The following is a 23490-nucleotide window of genomic DNA, read 5'->3' on the forward strand; positions in this document are numbered from 1 at the left end:
GGCCATTCGAAAATCCCCCCATAAGGAACCTGTCTGATGCAGTGATGAGGGCTAGAGTCCACAACCCTTCCTCTGTGCAAACATGTATTTAATGTATCTATTTGAAGTTAATATGAAGCTTCAGTCATCCAACTTTAAAACAAATTCCCCCACAGATCAGCTGAATCAGTGCCTTAGTTTAAAAAGCTTTTAAAAGTCCAGTGACTGACATTTGTATAATATTTTTTATAATGTCTAATCAAATCTTTTTATATTTTATCTTTCTGTGTTAGTAAAAGCAAGAAAAATGAGTCAGAAGAAGAGCATTGAGTTCAAAATGTCACTTGTGGTATCCTTTTAAATCTACCAGCATTGGGGCTGCAGTGTGCAAACTTTTTTCTTGCTTTTACAGATTATGAAAAATATATTGTACATGTTGCTACAGGTTTGAATTTTAAACTGAAGAGAATTAGATGAAATGTGCAAAATACTGACCAGGAGTAAACAATATATGCAGTGTGCAGTTGGTAATAACAAGTTGCATTAATCTAATGTGCCATGTTTGATCAAAGATCTTGTTAGGAAATTGTCCATATTTAGGGTCAAGCATTGGCCTTGAGTTCACAATAAAGGCTGCACTATCATTTTGGCAGAGAAACATATTGTTTTTCTCCGTGAGACAGGGAAGGCAGTTGTCTGGTGTTTTGGGGAAAGCAGGAGTCACTTTGATAACGGTAGTGCAGCATTGCTGTGGCACCCAAGGTCAGAGGATATGACTGTCTGACTCCCTAAACCCACAGATGGGTAACTGTGTTTCCTTTTTTGTAGAATTACAAACCAATCAGCAAATTCCATTACTGTAGATGCATTGAGTATGACCATTTATGGGCACAGAGTATTCGTGGTACTATCTGTGAAGGTTTAAAGACTCTCAACGGAGGACAGTTTCGTCAGAATTGTGGTGGCATCGTGCATCAGTTGGGTGTATTTATCATACTTGGATTCTCCTTGGCCAAGCTTCAATAAACATTTTCAGCATAAGACATCACGGGCTCCTGGGCTCTTTCTCCACTAATGAGGTTAAGCATTGACGATTCTCCCTAACAGATCACAGTTGTGTAAATGTAAGATAATGATTGTCAGTGTTCATATGGGCATATAAGACTGACTTGAAAACATGTGAATCTATGCTTTAACAAGAAGAATAAATAGGGGTATTTTGTGTCACTTTGTGTAGACTTCATTTTTTTAATTCATTTAACCAAACCATGAAAGGCGGGGACATTGTTAGAAACAAACATATGTCTAGCACTCGTCCATCTAGTAAGTTTTAGCACGATTCTGAAAGCATCATTAAATGCAACCTGAAGTTTTGTATTGCCCAACAGTCATTGAAGGCATCATGACTCTGAACAGGGGTGGGTGTGGTCAAGGTTACGTCACAGTATTTTGTTGCTACGCTTTTAGCTAGCGGCTTCTCCAGAAAATCTTTATACCTTTTATTTTCCTCTCGAAATAACAATTATGCAAACGCAGCGGTAGTTATAAGACGCAAGCGGGTTTGCAAATTTACATTAGACGTTTTTAATCAAACAAACGGAGCTTAGCTTCGCGCTCGGGTCAACGGAGGGCAACTGGGCGACCCACATCTAGGCGCTAAAGCCGCTGCTTGCTAGCATCCCTCGTAGCCAGCGTGTCAACAGGTTGCTGCAGTGTGAATTTTTGTTAGTACGGATATTTTGATTCTGTGAATTTCGCCATAGCTGTTGTAGTATTATTAAAACACACTGCCTCTTAAACTTGAGTCACTCGTTGCAGTCAAATCCCCCAAACAGGCTGTCAGGATGGATCTGCAGAGAGCTTCATGACACAAGTAAGTCCTCTTTTTATGTTATTATATATATATATATTATATTTGCTATGCATTAATGCATAGACGTATTTATGGGCTTTTCTCTGTTCATGGTGCAGCCATGAAAGTTTGTGCTACATGTATTTGAAGAAAACACTGTTTAACTGCAGAGCTGTCGGAAATGAGTAACTTTTTATTGTAAGTTTTATTGCAAACAGCACAATAAAGACATCATAAAGTATTTTCAACCGCAACTTTGGAGAACAGTTTGGAGGCAAACGAGTTATTTGCTAGGCTTTAAAAGAAGTACCTAAACTATCATTACAAGATTTGATATGATTTGTTATATTTATTAATTTACCAAACATACCAAGCAAATGTTTAAGTGAGAACCCGTGTTTTTTTCAACATGGTCCCAAGGTGTTAAATGACAAAATGTTGAGAGTGGCTGCTTTTCTCTGTTAGACATAATTGTACTTTGAATATATTTGGATCTTTCGTTGTTGGTTAGATAAAACATGACCTTTTTAGTTTTCTTTTTTAATTTTGTGGACTAAACAATTAACCAATAGTGACAGTAATCATTAGTTGCAATCTTATAATTTGTAAACAAAATTACATTAGTGCAAACTGAACCAAAAATAAGAATGGGGACTTAAATACAACAAAACACTGATACTATTTCAAATAAGAGTGAATTGCCTGTCACTCTACTCCATTAATGAGCTCCAACCTGACCTCTAAAAGCTTTCATATTTGTCAATTTACCACCAATAATGATATAAAAACTAACATACAAAGGAGTGCATGTGTACAGGTATCTAATTTACATCTGTACATGTTTTGTTTAAAGAGTGGCTGTGCTGGAATAGATAATTAATCAATGTCATATTTCTCTACATTTCTTGGTGACCTTTGGACTAGTTTAAAAACTCATTAAAAAAAAGGAGAGATTTAACAACATGCAAGTTTTTATATTTATTTTTTATTATTATTTATTATATACAAGTATTTCCCCCTTAATTAAAAAAGAGACTAATTCAAATGGCTACATTTGTTTGTACCGGAGTTGGGTATTACAGGGAGGGAAGTATAACGTTAGTGTCATGTGACCGCAGACGGTTTCCTCAATGTAGGTTTTTATCTTTCACCCAAAACTTGGTCTAAAATGAGTCCTCTTTCTTTTGCAGGTACATGTTGGCCACTAATGTTAAAGTTACTCTGAACTGGAGGGACACAAAATGGTGAAAGTTTTCCCATTTACACCTCCATTCTCATGACACAAACAGGAAGATATGGGCATCCTGAGACTGGTAGCCAGAATCATGGGTAGGGTCAGTACTTTCAGGTCCTATCAGTTTGTGCTGCTCCTGGCTGCTGCGCTTGCTGTTGTAGCTTTTTACTACTTTGGCTCAGAGAAGCAGAACTTCTCCAGCACCACAAAGAGGATCAAGCAGACCCAGGCGAGCCACAACAGCAACAGAAATGATGCAGACCTAACTGTGGACACCAGGCTCTCACACCCAGCTGGATCTGAGGAGCAAGCAGGGGGAGACCAGGATGTAGAAGGAGAGAGTGATGGTTTTAGTAAAGGGGACAGCGAGGCCATTGAGCCACGCTACCATGCACTCATGATGTTCACCAAGGTGGACAAAAGCCGTAGCCTGCAGGACAAGTTCAGGGTGGCCATGTTGTCTATGGTGAAGCACAGTCGCTTCCTGGAGGGAGAGGTGCTGGTGCTTCATTTTGTGAGCGATCAGGCCAGCCAAGAACTGGGAGAGAGGATGCTGCAGGAATTTCTCCTCGATGCGACGTTCAAGTATGAGGTAGGCGGTGTGGATACCCAAAGAAATACATCAGTAGTCTCGATGAGGTTTAAAGAATCTGCAAAATATTTGACTGTATGAAGGAAATTTAGTTCAGGAAATGTCCCTTTTTTTGTGTGTATATCATTTAAATGTTTGGTTTTATGCTACTGAGACAAATATTTGATTTATTGATCATAAGCAAGGACAGTCTGAACAATGAATTGGTGTAAATAGTAAGATTTTGTAGTGACACAAATATGCATTATAAGACGATTTATGATGGTTTACTTTTATATTTATTTTTGCATTTTTTGGATTGGCTGATTAAAACAGTCTAAACATGGAAAACACTGATTATTATTTAACTACTTTCAGTCTGTGACTCCATTTTTAAGGTCTAAATTTGTCATTAGCCCAGCATTGATTTTTCCCTTTTGTTTGAGTGTTTGGTTAATGTGTATTATTTTATCGAGCCGTGGTTGCAGCTCTAAATTGGTTGTACAGAACTCTTGATAGATTATAAAAACATTAAATTTTTTAATATAGGATAAAACAAACACATTTAAACATTTTGTTGCAATTTCAGGTACAAACCCACATTAATTGGCCATTAGTGGTTACAGGTGGTCTATAAAATCAACACATGGGGGCAGTGTTGGACTATCAAACTAATCCCTCTCTAACGGGGATATCCCTCCCCTACTGTGGTCTTTCTGCTCCATAGCAAGCATAATGTCCTCTCTGTTGCTGTCTTCGGTTCATGTAGTGTCGTACCCTGTTCTCCTTCTTGTGTATGCCTCCTGGAGCACAAGATCATAAATTAGTTCATAAATTAGTTATCCCGCTTCATATCCTCCTCACCCGCCAGTCTTTTTTCTCCCCGGAATATCTCATCATGTGTAGCATGTTGTGTAGATGTTACAGCTCTTTATTAGCTCAGGCTGAAGCCATGCCTGCTTGGGATTTGGACGAGTATTGCTCAACTTGGCATCTTGGCAGTTCTGAGCCAGTGGGTCAGATTTGTTCCTGTTCATTTCATTCTCTGTACTCAGACTCTTGTAAGAGCACAGCTGAAGTGTGCAATGTGAAGTACTGAAAGACCTGCCACACTAATATAAAATGAATCCTTTGTGCTGCCAGGTGATGGACAGGACCAGACAAGGTCTCTTTCTCAAAGAGACCAAACTGGCATGCAGAGATTATCCTCCACCCAACTCTGTAATGTATTACTGGGCCAACACTAATAATTTGCTTTGTGTGCGACATTTGAAGTTTGCCAACACACAAAAGTAAGAAGGAGGTACTCATGAAAGTATCAGCTCGATGTTTGAGTGTCATATACAAAAAATACCAACTTGCAGAGGTCGATAATTAATGGCATCATGAATGATTAAACAAGAAAAGGTTTTTGAATATATTTTCATTGATGTTAGGCCAGAAGCACTTAAGGCATATAAGGTATCATTTAGCAGCAGTGTGTTGCTGTGTAGATGCAGTGTAAATAGTTTGATATAATAAGATGTGATATAAATATATACATATATATATTTCATGTGCAGATCAACCTATGGTTATGGTGCCACTCTTTATTAGTTGTGTGTGCTCACAGTGTATTGCAATTTATGTATACATAGAAGAGCCCGGTCGATACTGGAGTTAACAAGATCTGATAATGATGTATTGGTCGATATTTGTTTTTAAAGTGGACGTATCATGGACATTAATATTCTGGGTAATGTCTACTGAAACATATTGGAATGATTTACAGTCAGAAAACTTCTTATTTATCTTATACTAGCTCTTATTAGAGATTTGTTCCTAAAGACTAATTTACCTGTTATTTAAATGGAAATTTAAATGTATACTTATTAACTAATCTAAAAACAAGAAAACACTCAGAAAAGAGTAAAAATTCAGCACAATTTTAGTATGCTGTTGACAATCTGCTTCAAACAGCTGCACACACACAATGTGTTAGACCTACTTTCTTGACTGATGAAACATTTTTGTCCAGTGAAATCAACGTGTCAACATGTTTGGGTGAAAGGCGAGACCTCAATCAATTAACGAAAGCCCAGCAGCTGAAAAAACTCTCAGCTGGCCCAGATGTTGCAGGCACACAGAGATCATGACTTGTTCACCGGCACACAGGTGGATCTTTGTTAGGTGGACTACAGGTGAGGAGGCGGGAGGCTATGTAACATCTTAGATGCAGCAGTTAACCAAAATTGTACATTAATCAAATATTAATAATTAGTAAACAAACAGTTGTAGTAGCTAGTAGGATTTCACTGCTTTGTCTCGTTCTTTACACAAAATGGGAACTTCTCAAATACATCTGTACAGATTCGAACGATCCAAAATATATGATTGGACAATCTATGAAACAATCTTAGCAACAACTTTAGCAACCAAGCCCAGCCAGCATTTGTAGGCATGAGTGAACAAATTGGTGGCATCACGACGAGAAAGTAGGAGTAACTAAAGCCTGGGTTTTTGGACCTGTTCACCTCAGGTCTTGGACCCTTGAGCGTGTTCAACATTTGACACTATAACAATATAGATACAACTGAAAATCACAAAAAGCCCCAAACATGTTTTTATTATGGACATTTTGCAGTCCAGGGTGGAGAAATATTTGCCTATGCCTGTTGTGAGCTACAATAGGACCATACCATCAGCAACATTGATGTATTAGTTTGGTACTAGTCTGTACATATTGGCAGGAAACAGGTTTTCATAACTCTCTTACACAATCCTGTGCTTAAAAAAAAAGTTTTCATGCTCCTTAAATTTAAACTGTGCCCAATTTGTACCTTCAGGCTGTACACAGTGGTTTTATCGTTCTCATGGTATCATTCCAGACCACTGGTTTTGCACATGGTTTGACATAATGAATCATAAAAAATGAGTGCAGCCACCATTGACAAAAGTGCAGTCACCGTCTCCTCTTTCTTTCCTGATGTGCACATTCACACAAACAGAGTCACAGAGATGTCCGACCAGAGTTACAGATGGGTGGGGACTCCCCAGGGTCTTACTGAGGCGGTGTGTATGAGCATGTGGACGTCCTTGTCTGCTCATCCCGAGCCACATTCCTCTTAATTATTTATCTAAGACAAGCATGAGGCTAAGATAGTGGTTATGCAAGAATTTTAGCCTCAGTCACTTCCCAACAAATTCACTGAACCAATTGAAGTTTGCAACAAGCAGCCTGCAGAGTTGCAGTGCCTAGAGGCTGTGCTCATTACTGCTGACACACACTTCACACACTCCATATGACACATACTTGAGCCTGGAGGAGTGTGTTATCTCGTAGTAATGACCGAGAATTAAGCAGAGTGATGTGACTTGATTTGTAGTTTCTTGTGTGCAGGTTTTTTTTTTATTGAAGAGTCTGTGAAAATCATGTCACTGACAATAAGGAAAAAGCTGTTAGCTGGGTGGATTCAAAACTGCACTTTTTGAGCAGCAAATTGTTTTTAATGAGATTCTCTAAAAACTGGTGTCTAGCTAACAGGGAGAGACTCTAGTGAGCAGATGTGCTGACCACTTTGTTAGCTTAGCTAGTTTTTTCCAACATCCTTTTAAAAATTACTGGATATATACAATTTGTGGGTGATTAAATGTTGACATTAAATGTTTTTGACTGGGAAACGAATGTCTAAATAAAACACAAGATATTGTTTTAAAGTTATGTACATATACAACTTTCTCTAGTAATATTTGTCATTTTGTGCACCGGCTGAAGGTTTGTGACTTCCCATCCTCTGTTTAGCAGAAAGCCACAGAAGTCAAAAAAGGACATTTTGAGGTTCAGTGTTGGCCTCTCTTCAAAAAGCAGCACCACTTGCCAGCTACTGCCAAACATGTCCAGTGTCTAAAATCAACTTTGTGCGGCTTGTTTGAAGGGTTTTTTTGTGAGCTATTAATATTGTTTGGCCAAAACCATTGGATGCCAAATTAGTGTAACCAAGCAGAACAGCACATTATTATTATTATTGGATAAATAATGCCGTTTGACTATTTACACTTGGACAGTGTCCAGAAAGCCACAATCTTTAAAAAGTCTGGTTGAGTCTGTAAGCAAAATATGTTGTTGTAACCTAGCTGCATCCTTTATCTAAACATTAAAACATTCTGTTTAAAACAATCAGCAGCCCAGTGTTTCGGGTTGAGGATTTATTTAGCAGTGTTTGACTTCTAAGGAAGGGTGGGTCCCTAACCTATCCTTTACTAACCGCACATCCTAAATTTAAAACAATAACAAGAACTTTTAGTGTTGAAGCATCTCAGTTTTCAAGGCTGTTGTATTTATACTTAACAGTATTCATGTTGGTGCTCAATGGTTAAAACACTTGAAAAATTTACCTGGTTAAAAATATGTAGTTGTAGCTGATCTTGATTATAGTTAGTCTTAGTCTCTGGATAAAAATGTATATGGGTTTTAAAGGTTCAATGTGTAAGAAGTGACCACCTGATCCAAACAAACAGGAGACAGAATATCAGAAGAAAGCGCAATGGAGATAAATTACAGCATAACTCTAAGTAACAACTAAATAGTCACACACACGCCCCTTTGGTAGGTTTAAGTTATTCAATGTAACAGTTCCTGCCACACAGCATGAATTTTTAATTAATTTGAAGCCATTTTACTACACAGTAATCCAGTTTGGCCCTAATTTATTGATGGATGTTTTAATATTGGTCCAGCTTATTATGTTGTGTTGGGATGCCAAATGGCTCATGTCAGCTTTCACATAGTTGGTGTAACTCGTTCGTCGGATCAGCTGACATGAACAGCTCATGTCTCCTCGGCCAGCTCTTGCAGCAGCAGCAGCAGCCGAGTGCTCTGACAACTTTGGTGCAACTTTACAAATAGACATTATTTGGATAAACTGCTCACATATATTGGGAATCTATATGGTTACTTTCTCGCCTGGAAAAAAAAAATTAAAAATGACTAAAGTGACATATTAACAGGAAATGTACTGCAGTATTCAGCCTGGTTCCATCAGTACTGGTCAGTCTTTCTCTAATGTTGGACTGAGAGCAGACTGGACGCTACAGTGACTGACTATCACCCTGAGGTTCAAAGTGGTATTAAGAGACCGTAAGGGCTGGAGCTAGCTGGTTAGCATGCCAACCTAAAAAGATATCGTTGCAAAATAATACATAAAAGTTTGTAGCATAATGTCAAAAATCTTCCTTCATATTCTGTTGAGTGTTTTAAATTAAAATTCTGGCAAATTCTTGACATTGAACCTTTAATAATTTCAATATAGCTACTGTATGTGTGAAACAGTTGTTAGCCAGTATATGTTAGGCTGAAGGATAGCTGTGAAGTCAATCAGACTTGTAGGCCTCAGAAACATTTCCACATAAGCTTGTACACTTTCCACACTGATGAGCTGTCCTGGTACCAGTGTGAAAAACCTAGTTCTTACAGTAATTATCCGCCGTACGAACAGTACGACTTGTTAGTAACCTTGTAACCAGCATGTCAAGTGTGTGAATCTTTTGAGGAAATTGTGATCAATATTAACACACATGTAAAGCTTATCGACCTAAACTTTATCTAAGACCTTGGTGCATTATTTATTGCGACACAGTTGTGAAAAGTAATAAAAAATGGTTTCACTGAACTTTTTCACCATGAATTATTCATGGTATTGTTCAAAATATGTCTATGAAATATTCAAGAACCTACAAGGAATACACACGCTACAAAATGTGGAATCAGGATTTTCTTTTCTCTTCTAACTCTACGTTATCGTCTCTCTTTGGTTTGTCTGTTGGCATGTATTGGTTGACTGTGGGTTTGTCTTAATGAAAACAAAGGATTAGCTTTTTTTTCTTTTTTAATTTTGCAGAGAGAAACCAGAGTAGAAAAAGGTGGAAATGAGACCCCCATGTTATAGTGAACATAAATAATATAAGCATTGTGATGCAGCTTGTATGACTACAGTAAATTATTTAGGAGAGGTTAAGAAAATCCAATAAATACATGAAATGTAATGGTCCATTACAGCTCCAATGACTGAACATTATTTATCAGGCTTTTTGAAATATTACTTATATTACACAGTGATTTATGTGCCATTACATCAACAGCAGTTCAGGACAGCACAGGTTTTTACCCACGGTTTATTTTAATCTGCCAGGGATCATTTGATCATGTTTGTCCATGGAGAGGCCTGGGTCTGTTTTTATAATACGGGGGCCATATTGTCCAGGTTGTATCTGAAGCCTCTGACATACACACTCACTGATGCCAGTAATAAACAGAAAAGGCCTCTAAAATACTGTTTTAAACAGATACGTTTATTTTTTTCTCCTGCAGGAAAGCTTTAATAATAATCTGTGCTTACTGTATTTGTGTTTTTTAATCCTTTTCCAGTAATCTGAGGAGATATCTACTGTACATGATCAAAGCGGAGAGCGCTGTGTGCCGATTTCAGGCTCACACATACAGCAGTGAGGGGCCTGAAACGTGAACACAAGAAGTATCCAAAGTCCAAACATTTAAAATGACCCAAGGCAACATGTTAAGATAAAACATGTTGTTTATCTTATTTTTCCTAAAACAATATTGTTCTCTCTACGACTATGGAGAGTAAAAAGGTATTCGCGTTGTCAGTAGATGTCTGCCGGCAAGTGTCCCCTTCGAATTGCCCACATGGTGTTTATGATTAAATCTTTACAGCTTATTTTTACAGTCATCTGACTTTAAGTCGGTTTTGTTTGAAAAAAGTAATTTCCGTGCGCTCACGTCACAACTAGAAACCAGTAAAGAAATTTTAAACACAACGTTGTTTAATTGTTCAAATGGACAAAAGTGATTTCATTACATACTGCGACACACTAATGTTGAGGATTTAAGCAGGTTGGAATCTCCTTAATGAATTTGTTGGCCACATATTTTGAAAAAGTCCAGGTGATGTTTTTTACAAAGATGCACCTTAAACCTCTGATAGGTGTCCCTAAAATGCAGTAAATGGCTGGTTATGACTGACAGAATCAAATATTGTGATACTTTTGACCAAATACCTAAATATTCTGGAGATTTAATTCATTATGATGCAGTCATATTTTGGGAATAATCATTGGTGTTTTTACAATCCTTGAGCTTCTTATGAGGTCTCTACCTAGCCTCAGTCAGAAGGTCTTGGATTCTGTGGTTGAACGGGGTTTTCACTGGTAATAAACAGAGTTAAAACAATGGATATGGTAATCAGTGCCAGAAGAGAGGACAACATTTCCTCTCCACTGTCTCCAACCATTTCAGGACAAAACATCTGTGGAGTCTGCACCTTTTAAACTGCTCAGAGTTCTGATCTAATTTGTCATGGGACACCCACATCAAGATCCATTAACTCAGTGATGCCAAAAGGAGCTGGTCTCCCTTGTGACACTCTAAAACAAACATACCTGACCTTCATTCGTCCGATTCTTGAGTATGACAGCACAGTTTGTGATGGGCTGACAAAAGGCTTCCTGGAGGAGCTGGAGGGGTTACAAAACGATGCTGCAGGATCATCTTCATTCCGTCTTCTCCTCTTCCATTACTGAGTGATAGGCGTGATGAACAGTTTGTCCTCTCTGCATGGTTTACTGCCTGCAGCCTCAACACACACTTACTCACTTGTCAGTGCAGGGACTTCATAGTGTCCACAAGTAAAAGACATGCTCTTCAATTGTTTTATAAATGAACAATTTATCTGAGCGTTCATGTTTTTTAATTCATGCTCTGCTTACAATGTTGATGTTATGTTTGACACATTTCAGGATACAGTGTTTAAAAACTGTGTTATTATGCTGCTGCACTCTGCCTTTTCAATCTTTAATGAATTAAACTTGAAACTTGGTGAAGACAAGTTTGAGAAATACAGTTATTAATGAGGTTGACGTGAGCAGCCGAGTAGAGACATTCACTGTTTATTTAAAACAGTTTAATAAACACTTGGAAATATGACCTAGCTGTGATGCATCATTTTAAACCAGATTAAACACGATTTTAATCCATATTACAATAATCAAAAGTTTAGAGGATATCTATTAATAGTCTCATAAAACGATATTTTTACTATATCCATATTTCGCCAGCTATACTGCGGTTGTTGTGCTGCACTAATATGATCGCACTGTGTTGATCTCCGTGCAGGTGTTGTTCCACGATGTGGTGGCTCTCACACACAAGCTGTTCCCTATCGTGGAGGCCATGCAGAAGCACTTCAGCGCCGGCTCTGGAGCTTACTACAGCGACGCCATCTTCTTCCTGTCAGTAGCCATGCATCACATCATGCCTGAAAGTAAGAACAGCACATTTTCTCACATTTCTTAGTCAGTTATTTAACATTAATTATGTCTGCAGAGTCCATAGGTGAATGTTAATAGAGGTTGGTGAGTTGCTTTGAAAGACATTTTTCTTATGACTTATTTTCAAACTTAAATGGTAACTATTCATACATATAAGTCACTTTATTATGTTTTATTATATGTTTCTGGAGCCAATATAACAAATGGAATTTAATTTTTGTTGCCCAAACCACTGAAAAACAGCATTGGCAAAACTGATGTGAACAAACCTTAAACATAGAATGTTAATACCTTCATTAATTAATATTATTTACTGTTACTTGCTTTTTGGCAGAAAAGGAGTCTACGCAAAGAAATATCTATTTTTATATAAACTTCAATGTTGATATGTTGAATGTTGATGATTCTCAGGCAGAACAGTGAGTGTTTATTTCACTCCGATGCTCAGCTCTCTAACACGTCACTGCTGCGGAGGCCCCGGGGAGTTCAGAGGGAACAATGTGCTCTGTCGCTGCTGTCCACATTAGTGCCCTCTGTGTTGGTGCACTGCACTGTTGTTGACTGTTGTGGCTCACTTCAGTGGATATGCAGCATGGGGCATCACTCCACAAATCAACCAACCCATTAGTCTTTGGGGTTTGAATCAATACTCACTAAAGTCTCTGTCTTGCAGACAGCATGAAGCCGTCCCACTGGACAGTTTTCAAACTGTGACTGACGGCACACAGTGTGAATGATGTGAACGGTTAGCAGCATCACATTTTTGTTTTTAAAACTTATAGAGAGATTAGGGCTGCAACTAATTATTATTTTCACTATCTATTAATCTGTTGATTATTTTCTCAATTTCTCAATTATTTTTTTGGTCTATAGAATGTCAGAGAATGTGGGAAAATGTTGATCCCTGTTTCCCAAAGCCCCAGGTGACATCCTCAAATGTCATCCTATGACCCGACCAATAGTCCACAACCCCAAAATCAGTTTACTGTCATAGAAGACTAAAGAAACAAGAAGATATTCACATTTGTGAAGCTAGAACCAGTATCAAAATAACTGGTGATTAATTTTATAGTTGGCAACTGGCCAGTTATAGTCTCATAGGGATTTAGGCACAGTGAATGAAATGTCAGAATGGGGGGGGGGGGGGGGTAATATTACTAAAATGTTTTACTGTTTCCTTCAGTTAAAACAAAAACATGTATCAAACAGGTTTCATATTACTGAGAATCTGATTCAGCGTTTTGAGCCAGAAGCCGACCTTTTCCATTTCATTACCTTTTTCAGCATAAAAAATAGTGTGTGTGTAGGCTTGACATCCCATGTGGTCGAGGTGTTCTTTAATGTTTCCTATAGCACATCAAGTACGTTATTTACATTACATAGGAACGTAGGATGAATTGAGTTGCAGAAGAAGAAATTGTGAAGAAAAAGATCAGAGATACGGATGATAAATAAAAGATTCAGAGTGTGTGTTGTCTCACTCAGCTGTCATCTCTGAAAAGTAACACAGAGTTGTTTGATGACTACATTTTAAACATGTTTTCAATATTTGTGTTTTTCTCCAAAATATTTTTTCCCCATCATTTGGTGTTTTTCTGTAGAGCAGCCTCCTCCTGCATGAACCGGTGGTGTGTCTGGGTCTGTTACAGTCTCACGTTGTGCGGCAGAAATTCTCATTGATCAATCACACGTGCCAACTGACTGCTCCATCCAAGTGGTCATGCATTTCTATTTAAAGAAGGCTTTTATCTAGAAAGGGCATAATGTGCTTGTCTTCACAGAGCATGTCGGGTTATATGGTGCACAGTCACACAATCACATCATCCCGTCTTTGATTTAACTGAAAGACTCTCTTCATTCAGCAAGTAGCATGGCAGATAGGGAACATCATTTATGATTAATGACACACTGAAAACAAAAGTCATATTCACAGATATAAAAATAGCAGCTGCGAGTGGGAGGGATCAAAATTTAACATCCTCTAACTTGTGAAGTGGGAGATGTTGTGATTTCAGTTAGTTTAATGTGGTTGTCAAAAGAGGAGGAAGGAGGAGAAGAAATTGCCTGCACATTGGGTTCAGTGTTAAACCGGCTACATAGACTGAATAGGAAAGTCTTTGCTCAGGAAATAAAGGAAATTTATGTTTTTTGAGAGATGTTTATTTTAGACTCCAGAGAAATTGAACACCCATTAAAACCAAACAGTCTATTTTGTACTGAGCAATATTTTTATTTTATAGGCTTAACAGAGGTGAGGATCACTGGGGAACTACTGGTACAATACCATCAGAATACTTCACTTATGACAACAATAACATCACAACACAAACAGTCAATACATTATATAAGATAAGGCAGACATTGGCCATATATCACAGTATTTTTGTAACTGAAAAGGAAACTTTACCCTTTAATGGAAAAATGTTTTTTGTAGTAAGTAAGGATCAAACATAATTGCACTTTATTTATGTAGTTTATTATGCCGAAACTTGCAAGTCAATTGATGGGAAATAAAGCTGCATGGGAAATCTGTCTCAATTCATGATGAGACTCCTAAGAAAACAGTTTTTTTGTTGTTGTTTTTTGTTAGTGGAAAGGTGTTCCATGTTTTTGCGCCCCCTCTAGAGGTATCAACATGCTGGGACTTGAGTCTTTTATAAGCTCAACCTTAATTTTCCGCCTCATGTCGGTCTCCTTGGAAGTTATGGCACATCTAACAGGTGAAACATGGTAAGAAAGAGGGTTCATATCTCTGCACAAATCAGCATGTTCTGTTCTGGGTGTGATATGTGGTCAATTAATTGGTTTGTATTTCATTGTAATTACTGAATAAAATATAAAACTCAGTTAATCTGTGATAGTGGTTACATATTGGATTTCATGCTGAATGCTGAGATGAAGTTGTCCACAGTGACAGACATGTTTAATTTGTGCAGATTCACTCCAGAGTCATTTGTTTTGCTCAGAGCAGCGGGGTGTTCATCGTCTCACAGCGAGGGAGGGTGTGCATTCTGGCTAATGACTCTAGGACCAGAATAGTCCAACCGGAACAGCCAGTGGGAGGCCGTCTACGAATGGCACTGCTAATGTGTTAATTGCTTTGCTAAAGTGAGAAATATGATACCTGGAGGTGGGGTAGTAGCTGCTCTGTTAGTTGTCACACAGGCTGAAAATCATAGACATAGATTTCAGGAATGCTGAACCAGTGCGGTTATTTTTAACTTTTATCTCTGGCCTCGTAACTTTGAAGATAAAGCATCTGTCGTCTTTGTAAACTTTTCTTAAGTTGTAACAAAGTCCACTTTTCAGATAAATAAAAAAGTCTGCTCACCTGGTATTCCTGCTGTCTCTTTTTAGGAGATATCTCTGGTATTATCATACCTCCCTGCCTCTCCAGAGAGAATAACACAGCAATAATAACCCTTCCTCGTGGACTAATTGGTAAAAGATAACAGGCTTGGGTTGAATGTGACCGGGATAGCAGAGTGAACCAGAGCAGAGCTGAATTTAAATGTCTTGACTTTCCCTCACTAGTAGACTGTTGGTGATGCAACCTTTGAGTATATTTTGCAGTTATAATAATGCAAAATATGTCACTTTGTAATCACTTTACTTTGTTTCATTGGAACCTGGAAGTCCACTTAAACTGTTAATTTGATTGGACAGGGGTCTTGCCATGCTAGCTAGTGAGCTCCTGTCTCTGGTGTAACTGAAGAGGATCTATTTACTGCTTCATGATCAATAACCTGACTGCAAGTGTCCATAGCATATATTGAAAAGGTATAGCTTTAATTTTTTATTATCATAGGCCAACATTCACTCATTAAAATAATCCAAACAAAACCATGTGAAATATTTAGAAATTATTCTAAAAATGTTTAAACAATATAATTTGGATTGATTTATTGCTTTTTTATTTAATAATTAGTGCATGATCTGTTTGTTTTTCTCCTCGCTTCTTTTAGTTGAATTATTTCCTGACCAGAGCTCATGACAATATGACCCTGCCGGCCAGTTTGCGCTAAACATTTTCTTTGATGTAGCAGGAAATACGTCAACTTTTGGAAGCATGGGACCATAATGAGGGTGAAAATGAGTTTCATGTGATCGCCTGCTTCAAAAAACCCAGAGTGTTTTCCAGTGAGTGTCGGTAAAAGCAGAAAACAATGACCCTTACAAATGGCTGTAAGTGCTAACATCAAGACCGATATTAGGTCTTAATGAAGTTGACCCACTTTCCTCCTGAAAAAAATGTGGCGTTAGATAACAGTGTCTCTTTTGTTTTGTTGCTGCCGCTGAGTTGAGGTGTACTCAAATCGCTGTATTCCATCTGACTAGAGCTTCGGGCGAGCTTTAAGCCACCATAATGACATTATTCCTCTAATTAATGTGCAACACCCTCACACCTTTCCTGTGACTAAAACAATGCAATAAACTAAATGGCTGAGATTGATTTAAACCCCAGTGATTTCTGTTTATCCACTTTGTTTAATAGCAGTTGGAAATAATGAAAGAAACAGTCAATTCCATGGTTGGTCACAGAGAGGTTTGTTGTTCTCCAAACATATTAAAAAAGTTATATAAGCTATAAAAAAGGAATAATTGGAGTAAAATAGTGCTACATACAGAGCTAAAGTGATAAGTGGATTAATCAAACTGCATCACATTTTAGCTGTTAGCTTTGAAGCAAAAGTGCCACAATTTTATTGGTTAAAGATGCTTAACTGTGAATATTTTGTTGGTTGTCTTACTCCTATATGATAGTTAATTGAATAGCGTGAGAAATTAAGAATAAATTCAGGTGAAAGTCAGTTTAAACAATCTATTCTTTTAAAGCAAACATTTGCAAAAACTGAAAACGATGTTTCACCAGTTTTTCACTGGCGACATTGAATATATAAGAAAGTGGGCTAATACATGGTTATATATTATATAATATAACTTAACTATACTTATATGAAACATGTATTGATACTGTAGCTGACGCCTCAAAAAACATTGTAGCTTAACTGTCTGAGCAGATGAAATACACATACAGATGTAATCACTTGGTTTATGTGCATAATGTTGTTTATCTGCTAAATTAAGGTTGCTGTGCATGTGTTTATCTGTGGTAAACAGTTCAGCTTTAAGTGATAAAATAATATTTGACAGTCTGTTTTGACATGGTTAATTTCTGTGGGAGAAAAAAAACTAAACCAATGTATTAACAAGTAAATATTATAAACATCAACAGAATCAATGCACAAACTGTAACTAAATATAGTACAAACAACAATACAGAGCAAGAAAAACGCTGACCAGTCAACACTGACACTGACACTCTGGTGTACTGAATGATGTTTGTCTTGGAAAGCAGTTTCACCAAAAGTCCTGATGCCTTCCTTTCTCAATTTTCACATCTCGTCATTTCATATCTTCTGTGGGAGGAAAGGAAGGAGGAGGAACAGATGTCAGTGGGGGAAGCAAGAACATTTCTTTGTCTCTTTTCTTTCTCCCAAGGTTCATACTGTCTATATACAATACTTACTGTCTGTCATAGCCTCAAGTACTAATGCACTAAATGACAATTACTTCAGAATATATCTTGCACTTTTTTTCAGGATTATTATATTCCCTCTATCCTTCTGTTGATAATAAAATGGTTTAATAATACCCGTATGCTATTCTTAAGCAATAGATTGATTGTGTCACAGAAGGTGCTCTGTGAGCATAAGTGCCACTTGCAGCTTGTTAACTAATAAGGCTATAAATCCTCTTTACCTTAAAACAAAAAAACATGACATTTGAAGATGAACATTAATTTAAAAAAGTTTACGTCATCCACATGTTGGCGTGCATTTGGTGGTAAATGTTTTCTTGCTATTTGTTGCAGTTGCTACCAGAATCCCGCCACAGTCAGCCTCGTTGAACATGTCAAAACGAAACATGTATGACACAAGAAGCTTTAGCTCTCGTGTAAAAAACAACTACAACACAACTTTGACTAGTCTCTGTACTTATGATGAGAAAATCCAATGTTTGAATGACTTTTATACACAGGCATTTATAACTATACATACAACTGAGAGAGATGGCTTTAATACAACAGGGAAAACACTGTAGTACAGCTGTTGTGAGAAAGTGAAGTAGTAATCTACATTTAAATCAGTCTAATAAACCCACAATCATAATAATAACATGCTGTGATGTAACACCGCTCATACCACTCAGCCCTACTTTCACCTTCACAGGACGTTGTGGTGAGTAATTGATCCAACATCAAACTCACCTCATCAGTGTTGTAAGAACTTAAAACCCTCTTCCTGTTACACTCCCACTAGTTAAGCCCCGTTAGTGCAAACAAACAGCGCTGACCACTCGGAGATTACTCTTCCGAGCCCCTCTCTGTTGCCACAGTACATTAAGGCATTGTGATGGGCAGCTTCCTTGTTTGGAGAGCATAGAAAACAGGTTGTTTCTCTTTTGCTGAGTACTCTTTTTCCGTCACTTGTTTCAACAGAAACCGGCATTCATATATCTGCAGCAAAAACTTTTAAGCCAGCCACGATCCCCTCATAGTTTTCCCCCTTATTGTTCAGCATTTCATTTGGGTTTGTTGAGACGAAGGTTGTGATTAATTTCCAAATACAGTCAGTTAGTTTGTGATGTCTGGCCCCTTCAAATCCTGTCCTGCACTGGAATTAGCCTGTCTATTTTTACCCTAACATGAGACTAAACAATAGGCTACTGGGGCGCCCAAGAATACAGTTTTCAACTGGAAATACAGGACATCAAATTATAAGAGCAAGTGAGCTTTTCAGTGTTATTTTCTAATGACTTAATCAGCATTGAGGTACATTAGGTTTTCAGCATAAATACAGTACATTACCATCAAGATTGCTGGCGTTTATTAGGAAATTCTAGATGAAGATGAAAATAAATGTATGTGCAAAGGCAGAGAAAACTGCAAGCTAATAAAAATTAATGTAAACAATGTAGGATTTAAAATTTAAAAGACTATTAAAAAAAAAAAAAAACTTTTGTTCATTTACAAGAAAATTCCACAGGGCACCTTTTAGTTTATTTTTCAAGTGTAGCTCCTTTGAATAATACCCTCTTGATTACAACCTGGATAACACAGCACAAATAACAATATCACATTTTATGCTGTCCGTCTGTGTTGTATCACACATTTTGTGCTGCCAGAATTACACTTAATTACACTTTAGTATGTTCACACAAGAAATTGATTTTCCAGTTGTGTAGTTAGGTAGATGTGGTTTAATCTAACTGGAGGCTGCTGGATCTCAGAAAGGCTTTGATGAGCTGAAATGGATCTGAAATAATGTTGATTTGAGCTCTGAAGGCCAGTGACAGACACACACATGCAGCGCAGTTTGTTCAAGTACATCCATCTTTTGTGCTGTTGTACTAATTCCACAGTTGTTTGTCAAATTAACCTTAGTTGCCAATAAATGTTTACTGCTCTTGAACTCGAGGCTGTCATCTTTGACAGTCCCTCTCAAGCTGATAATTATGTTCTGTCCATGGCATACCATTCCTGAGTATTTCCCATCCTTTCATCACTATGCCAACAAGCAAAACATAGGAAGTTGAAACAATGAACAGATGAAGACATGAATATCCTGGATACAGTTGTTACAGTTTCATCCACAAACAAGTGTCAGTGTTGATCATTTACGTTCTGTACTATCACAGCTGCAGTGTTCAACTTTCTATATATTTTTTCCCACAATTTATGGACATTTTCATAGGATTTCCTCTTTCAGGTCAACAGTAAAATTACATAGAATAAAAGACAATTATACATGTTAAGCTGTTCAGGAGTCTAGTCAGACTCTGCTCTTATTTCCTGGAGCTCTGTATTCCTGTAAGGACTCTTACAAGTAATTAAGCAGACATTCAAGCACTCAATGATGAATACTAGTGGGCAGTTAAATTGGCCAATTTGCACAGTTGCTCAGAAGTACATTTCCTGGGATGAATTTAGAAATGGGGAACTCATTTCAGTCATTTATTAAACTTGGTTAAGAACAAATTGTTATTAATTCATTTGCCTCTAAAATGGCTTTTTTGCAAACATCAAATCGTTTAAGGGTTTAAACTATTAACTAAACTTGATAAAAACATGTTTTTTGAATGACAGAATTAATTTTAAAGAGTTCACAGTGTGGTGACCGTCACAGATGTTTTCTTGAAGTTGTACATGTGTTGTACAGTTGGTGCTTTTTCTTTAACAGATTGCTCTTCTTTCAGGTCTGGCACGCATTGTGCAGCTTGACCTGGACCTGAAATACAAGACCAACATCAGGGACCTCTTCCAGGAATTTGATCGCTTTACTCCCGGAGCGGTAATAGGCATCACCAGAGAGATGCAGCCGGTCTACAGGTAGGCACTGTGGAACTACACCTCAGCTTTTAGTGATGCCAATTTGTCAGAGACATACAAATTACTAAAATTATGAGCTTAATAATTTTTTGTTGCAGCACTAGCCACGAGTCCAGCAATTGAAAAAGGGATAAGTTTTGAAGAGGTCATTTAAAATTTCCACTGGGTAAAAAGCCACAATCCAAATTTCACTCACTTTTCTCAACCCTAGTTTTTATGGGCCTTATTCATTTACTTAAATGAAAGAACATCTAAAGTTTCTCATACAGACTTTGATTGACCATTTTCTCCAAATACATGCAAAATGAAAAAGTTATAAAGCAGCTTTTAACAAAAACAATTAGTGGCCTTTCTGGTGATCCATTTAATGATTGTTAGACAAGTATTTTTATAAAAAGCTAATATTTTAAGAGTCAGATGATTGTGTGCAAACCTGTGCAGTGTCAGCTTTTGTTACCTCTTAGGTTAGTTAGCAAAAGTGTCAAGTCAGGGTTTTTATAATGTATTTGAATCATAATCTGTTTCAGTTTTGCACAATTTATTGCTGAGCCAAATCCCAATTTTACATTTTTATATTTTATGGTAACTTATTGAAGCCCACACCCAAACTGTTGTTTATTCTTATTTTGTTACTTTTTGGAGGTTTTTGGATATGTTTAGGCTGATCTGGACTGTCAGAGCCATGTTCTCATGTGAACCATGAGGCACTAAAAATCTAATGTTTTTGAGAGTTAATTGTATGTGTTTGCATATTTTTATGATATAGACTTTATTCTTTTGAGTCCCACCTAGGGATGTGACGCGAGATGAAACGCGACGATATTTCTCGTTGACGTGAATTTTGTCTCGCGAAGCTATAATTAAGGGGCGCACCAAAAAAACCCAAAAAACGATCGCTTTTCTATCGATCATTCGCACGTCATGTCTTCTTTTTATAATGTCACGTGTGGATCATTAACCTTGTTGCAGCTTCTACCTGTTGAGAAGATCTCAGTCAATAGTAGGAGATGAGGAGAGGAGCAGGTTAACCTCAGGTCTCTACACTGATAGTCTGAAGTAGGAGGAGCGGAGGAATCTAGTGCAGCTGTGGAAGCCTAATGATGCAAAAAGTCATGAGTCACACTACCAAATTATAACACAATTTATATGTTGTTCTACTTGTGTATTTATGTGATACAGTATTTGTGCAATTTACTTTTATTAGCAATATGTTATAATTTGTGATAATTGGATTCTTTATTTAATTTATATATTGATATATTAGAATTGTTTCTACTATTTACAATTTACTTTTTAGTATTTGTGATTGTATCTAACTTTTGTATTTATGGTTGTTATTTCCATAAATACCAAAATTATCCATCTTTAAAATATCTATATGGGGAAACCTTTTACAGTGCTGCATACTACATATGATAGTTATATATTTAGAAAGTAGAAAAAAGTGATTCATTAGAAGCTGATTAGTTCAAACATTTCAATTCAATTTCCATTTTGTGAATTTTAAATAAAGGAACAGTCATGTATTTCCTCATTGAAGTTTTCTTAAAAATATAGTTATAATCTCGTCTCGTCTCAATCTCGTGAACCCAATATCTCGTCTCGTCTCGTGAGCTGAGTGTATCGTCACACCCCTAGTCCCACCCTCTTGACTTTCAGACAAGTGCATAGTTTACTCTGGACAATACTGTTTTTCAGTTATCTTTCTTGAATAGAAACAAGAATATTTAAACCCATGACACTCTGTACTGTATAAAATCATACAGAATATCTGTCACCCCTGCTTCATAGGCTTAGTTTGTTTTTACTTTGTGTGTTAAGCAGAATGTGTATCTGTGTGTCTGTGAATAGATTCGACAGACAATCTCACTTAATCGAAGCAGTTTGGTCATTGACGCAGGACTCTTATTCGTATTCGCTGAAGTGGAACTTGCATGATGCCGGTCTGGACTCAGCGTGTCTTCATTATGAATCAGATGAATGTTACTGTCACATAAAATTAACTAGCAACAAGCCACTCAGAGGCTGGCAGCAAAAAGCCAAGATTGCTTATGGTGATCGATAATGACAAGCATAAAGTCACTTAAGCAAGATTGTGTAACACCAACAGTATGATGCGATGTTTTCATGAATACACTATTTTGAGTCTTTTATGCCAGATAAATAAGTGGGAATTTGGCACGATATAAGTAGAGACTCATCTAATCAGGAAATTCTCAGGAAGATCTCATCCTGTGATGTGTCTCCTTTCTCTTTATTGCTGTCTGGAGTAATTAAACAATTTGCCCATCCTCTAGACTGACTAACGCCAGCAACGCACTGATAGGATCCATAAAACTTTTTCTAACTGTCTGTTTTATTTTCCCTTCAAAGTCAGGTTCTTAAGAAACTTGACGTCAATGAACCGACTTTGACCTCAGACTTTGGCACTGCAGAACTCGAGACCGAACTCTATCATCTGTCATACTCAGCCCTGCACAACAGTTTAAAAGACAGGATAGGTCCCCTTCTCAGACCATTATCTTTATACTTATATGATGAACACACACCATACCTCAGCAATGTGCACACAGAAAGGATGTGTGTGTGTTTCTTATTCTTATTTGGTTATTCTCTGATCAGCTTTGTGCACTGATCTAAATCAAACTGTTTCATTATTTCTTAATTCAATTAATGAAAAGTGCTTGTGTAGCTGCTTTTGTTAAGATTACATTAACTACTGAGATTTATAACTCCATCAATCATCAAGACATTTTGTTAAATGGGGGAAAAGTTTGTACATTTGAGATAACCTGTTGCTTCTGTTGGCACCGTCTATCCTTTTTTATCAATCTGGGAAATTGTTGAGTAAGCTGTTTGGGGAATCTGTACACATCATGTTTCCATAGTGTCCTCCTCTGTTCAGATCTCCCATCAGCCCGTTTGTCTTTATTATATTTACTTTTTATCAGAAGTGTCTGATTAAGATAACGAAGGAACATGCTGACCACATTCATCCTCTCAATCAGAGCACCAGCTGTTATCGAAATCTTTTACATTGTTAGTGTGTGTGTGTGTGTGTGTGTGTGTGTGTGTGTGTGTGTGTGTGTGCATAAACAAAGGACTTCAACTTTCAAGCTTTGTTCCTCAGCTGATTTTTT

General features: G+C 37.3%; 1 protein-coding gene across 1 annotated transcript in view; it reads left to right on the forward strand.

Annotated features, from left to right (window-relative positions):
* Window positions 1–1549: 1549 nt before the first annotated feature.
* Window positions 1550–23490, forward strand: part of xxylt1 (xyloside xylosyltransferase 1) — a 29923-nt gene continuing 7982 nt past the window's right edge. The window contains exons 1-4 of the mRNA XM_062424152.1: window positions 1550–1852; window positions 3022–3657; window positions 11804–11951; window positions 20218–20350. Coding sequence (XP_062280136.1) covers window positions 3127–3657; window positions 11804–11951; window positions 20218–20350 — 812 coding nt within the window. The 5' untranslated portion in view covers window positions 1550–1852; window positions 3022–3126. The remainder of the gene's footprint in view (window positions 1853–3021; window positions 3658–11803; window positions 11952–20217; window positions 20351–23490) is intronic.

This window comes from Scomber scombrus, chromosome 8, assembly GCF_963691925.1.
Source record: "Scomber scombrus chromosome 8, fScoSco1.1, whole genome shotgun sequence".
NCBI lineage: Eukaryota > Metazoa > Chordata > Actinopteri > Scombriformes > Scombridae > Scomber > Scomber scombrus.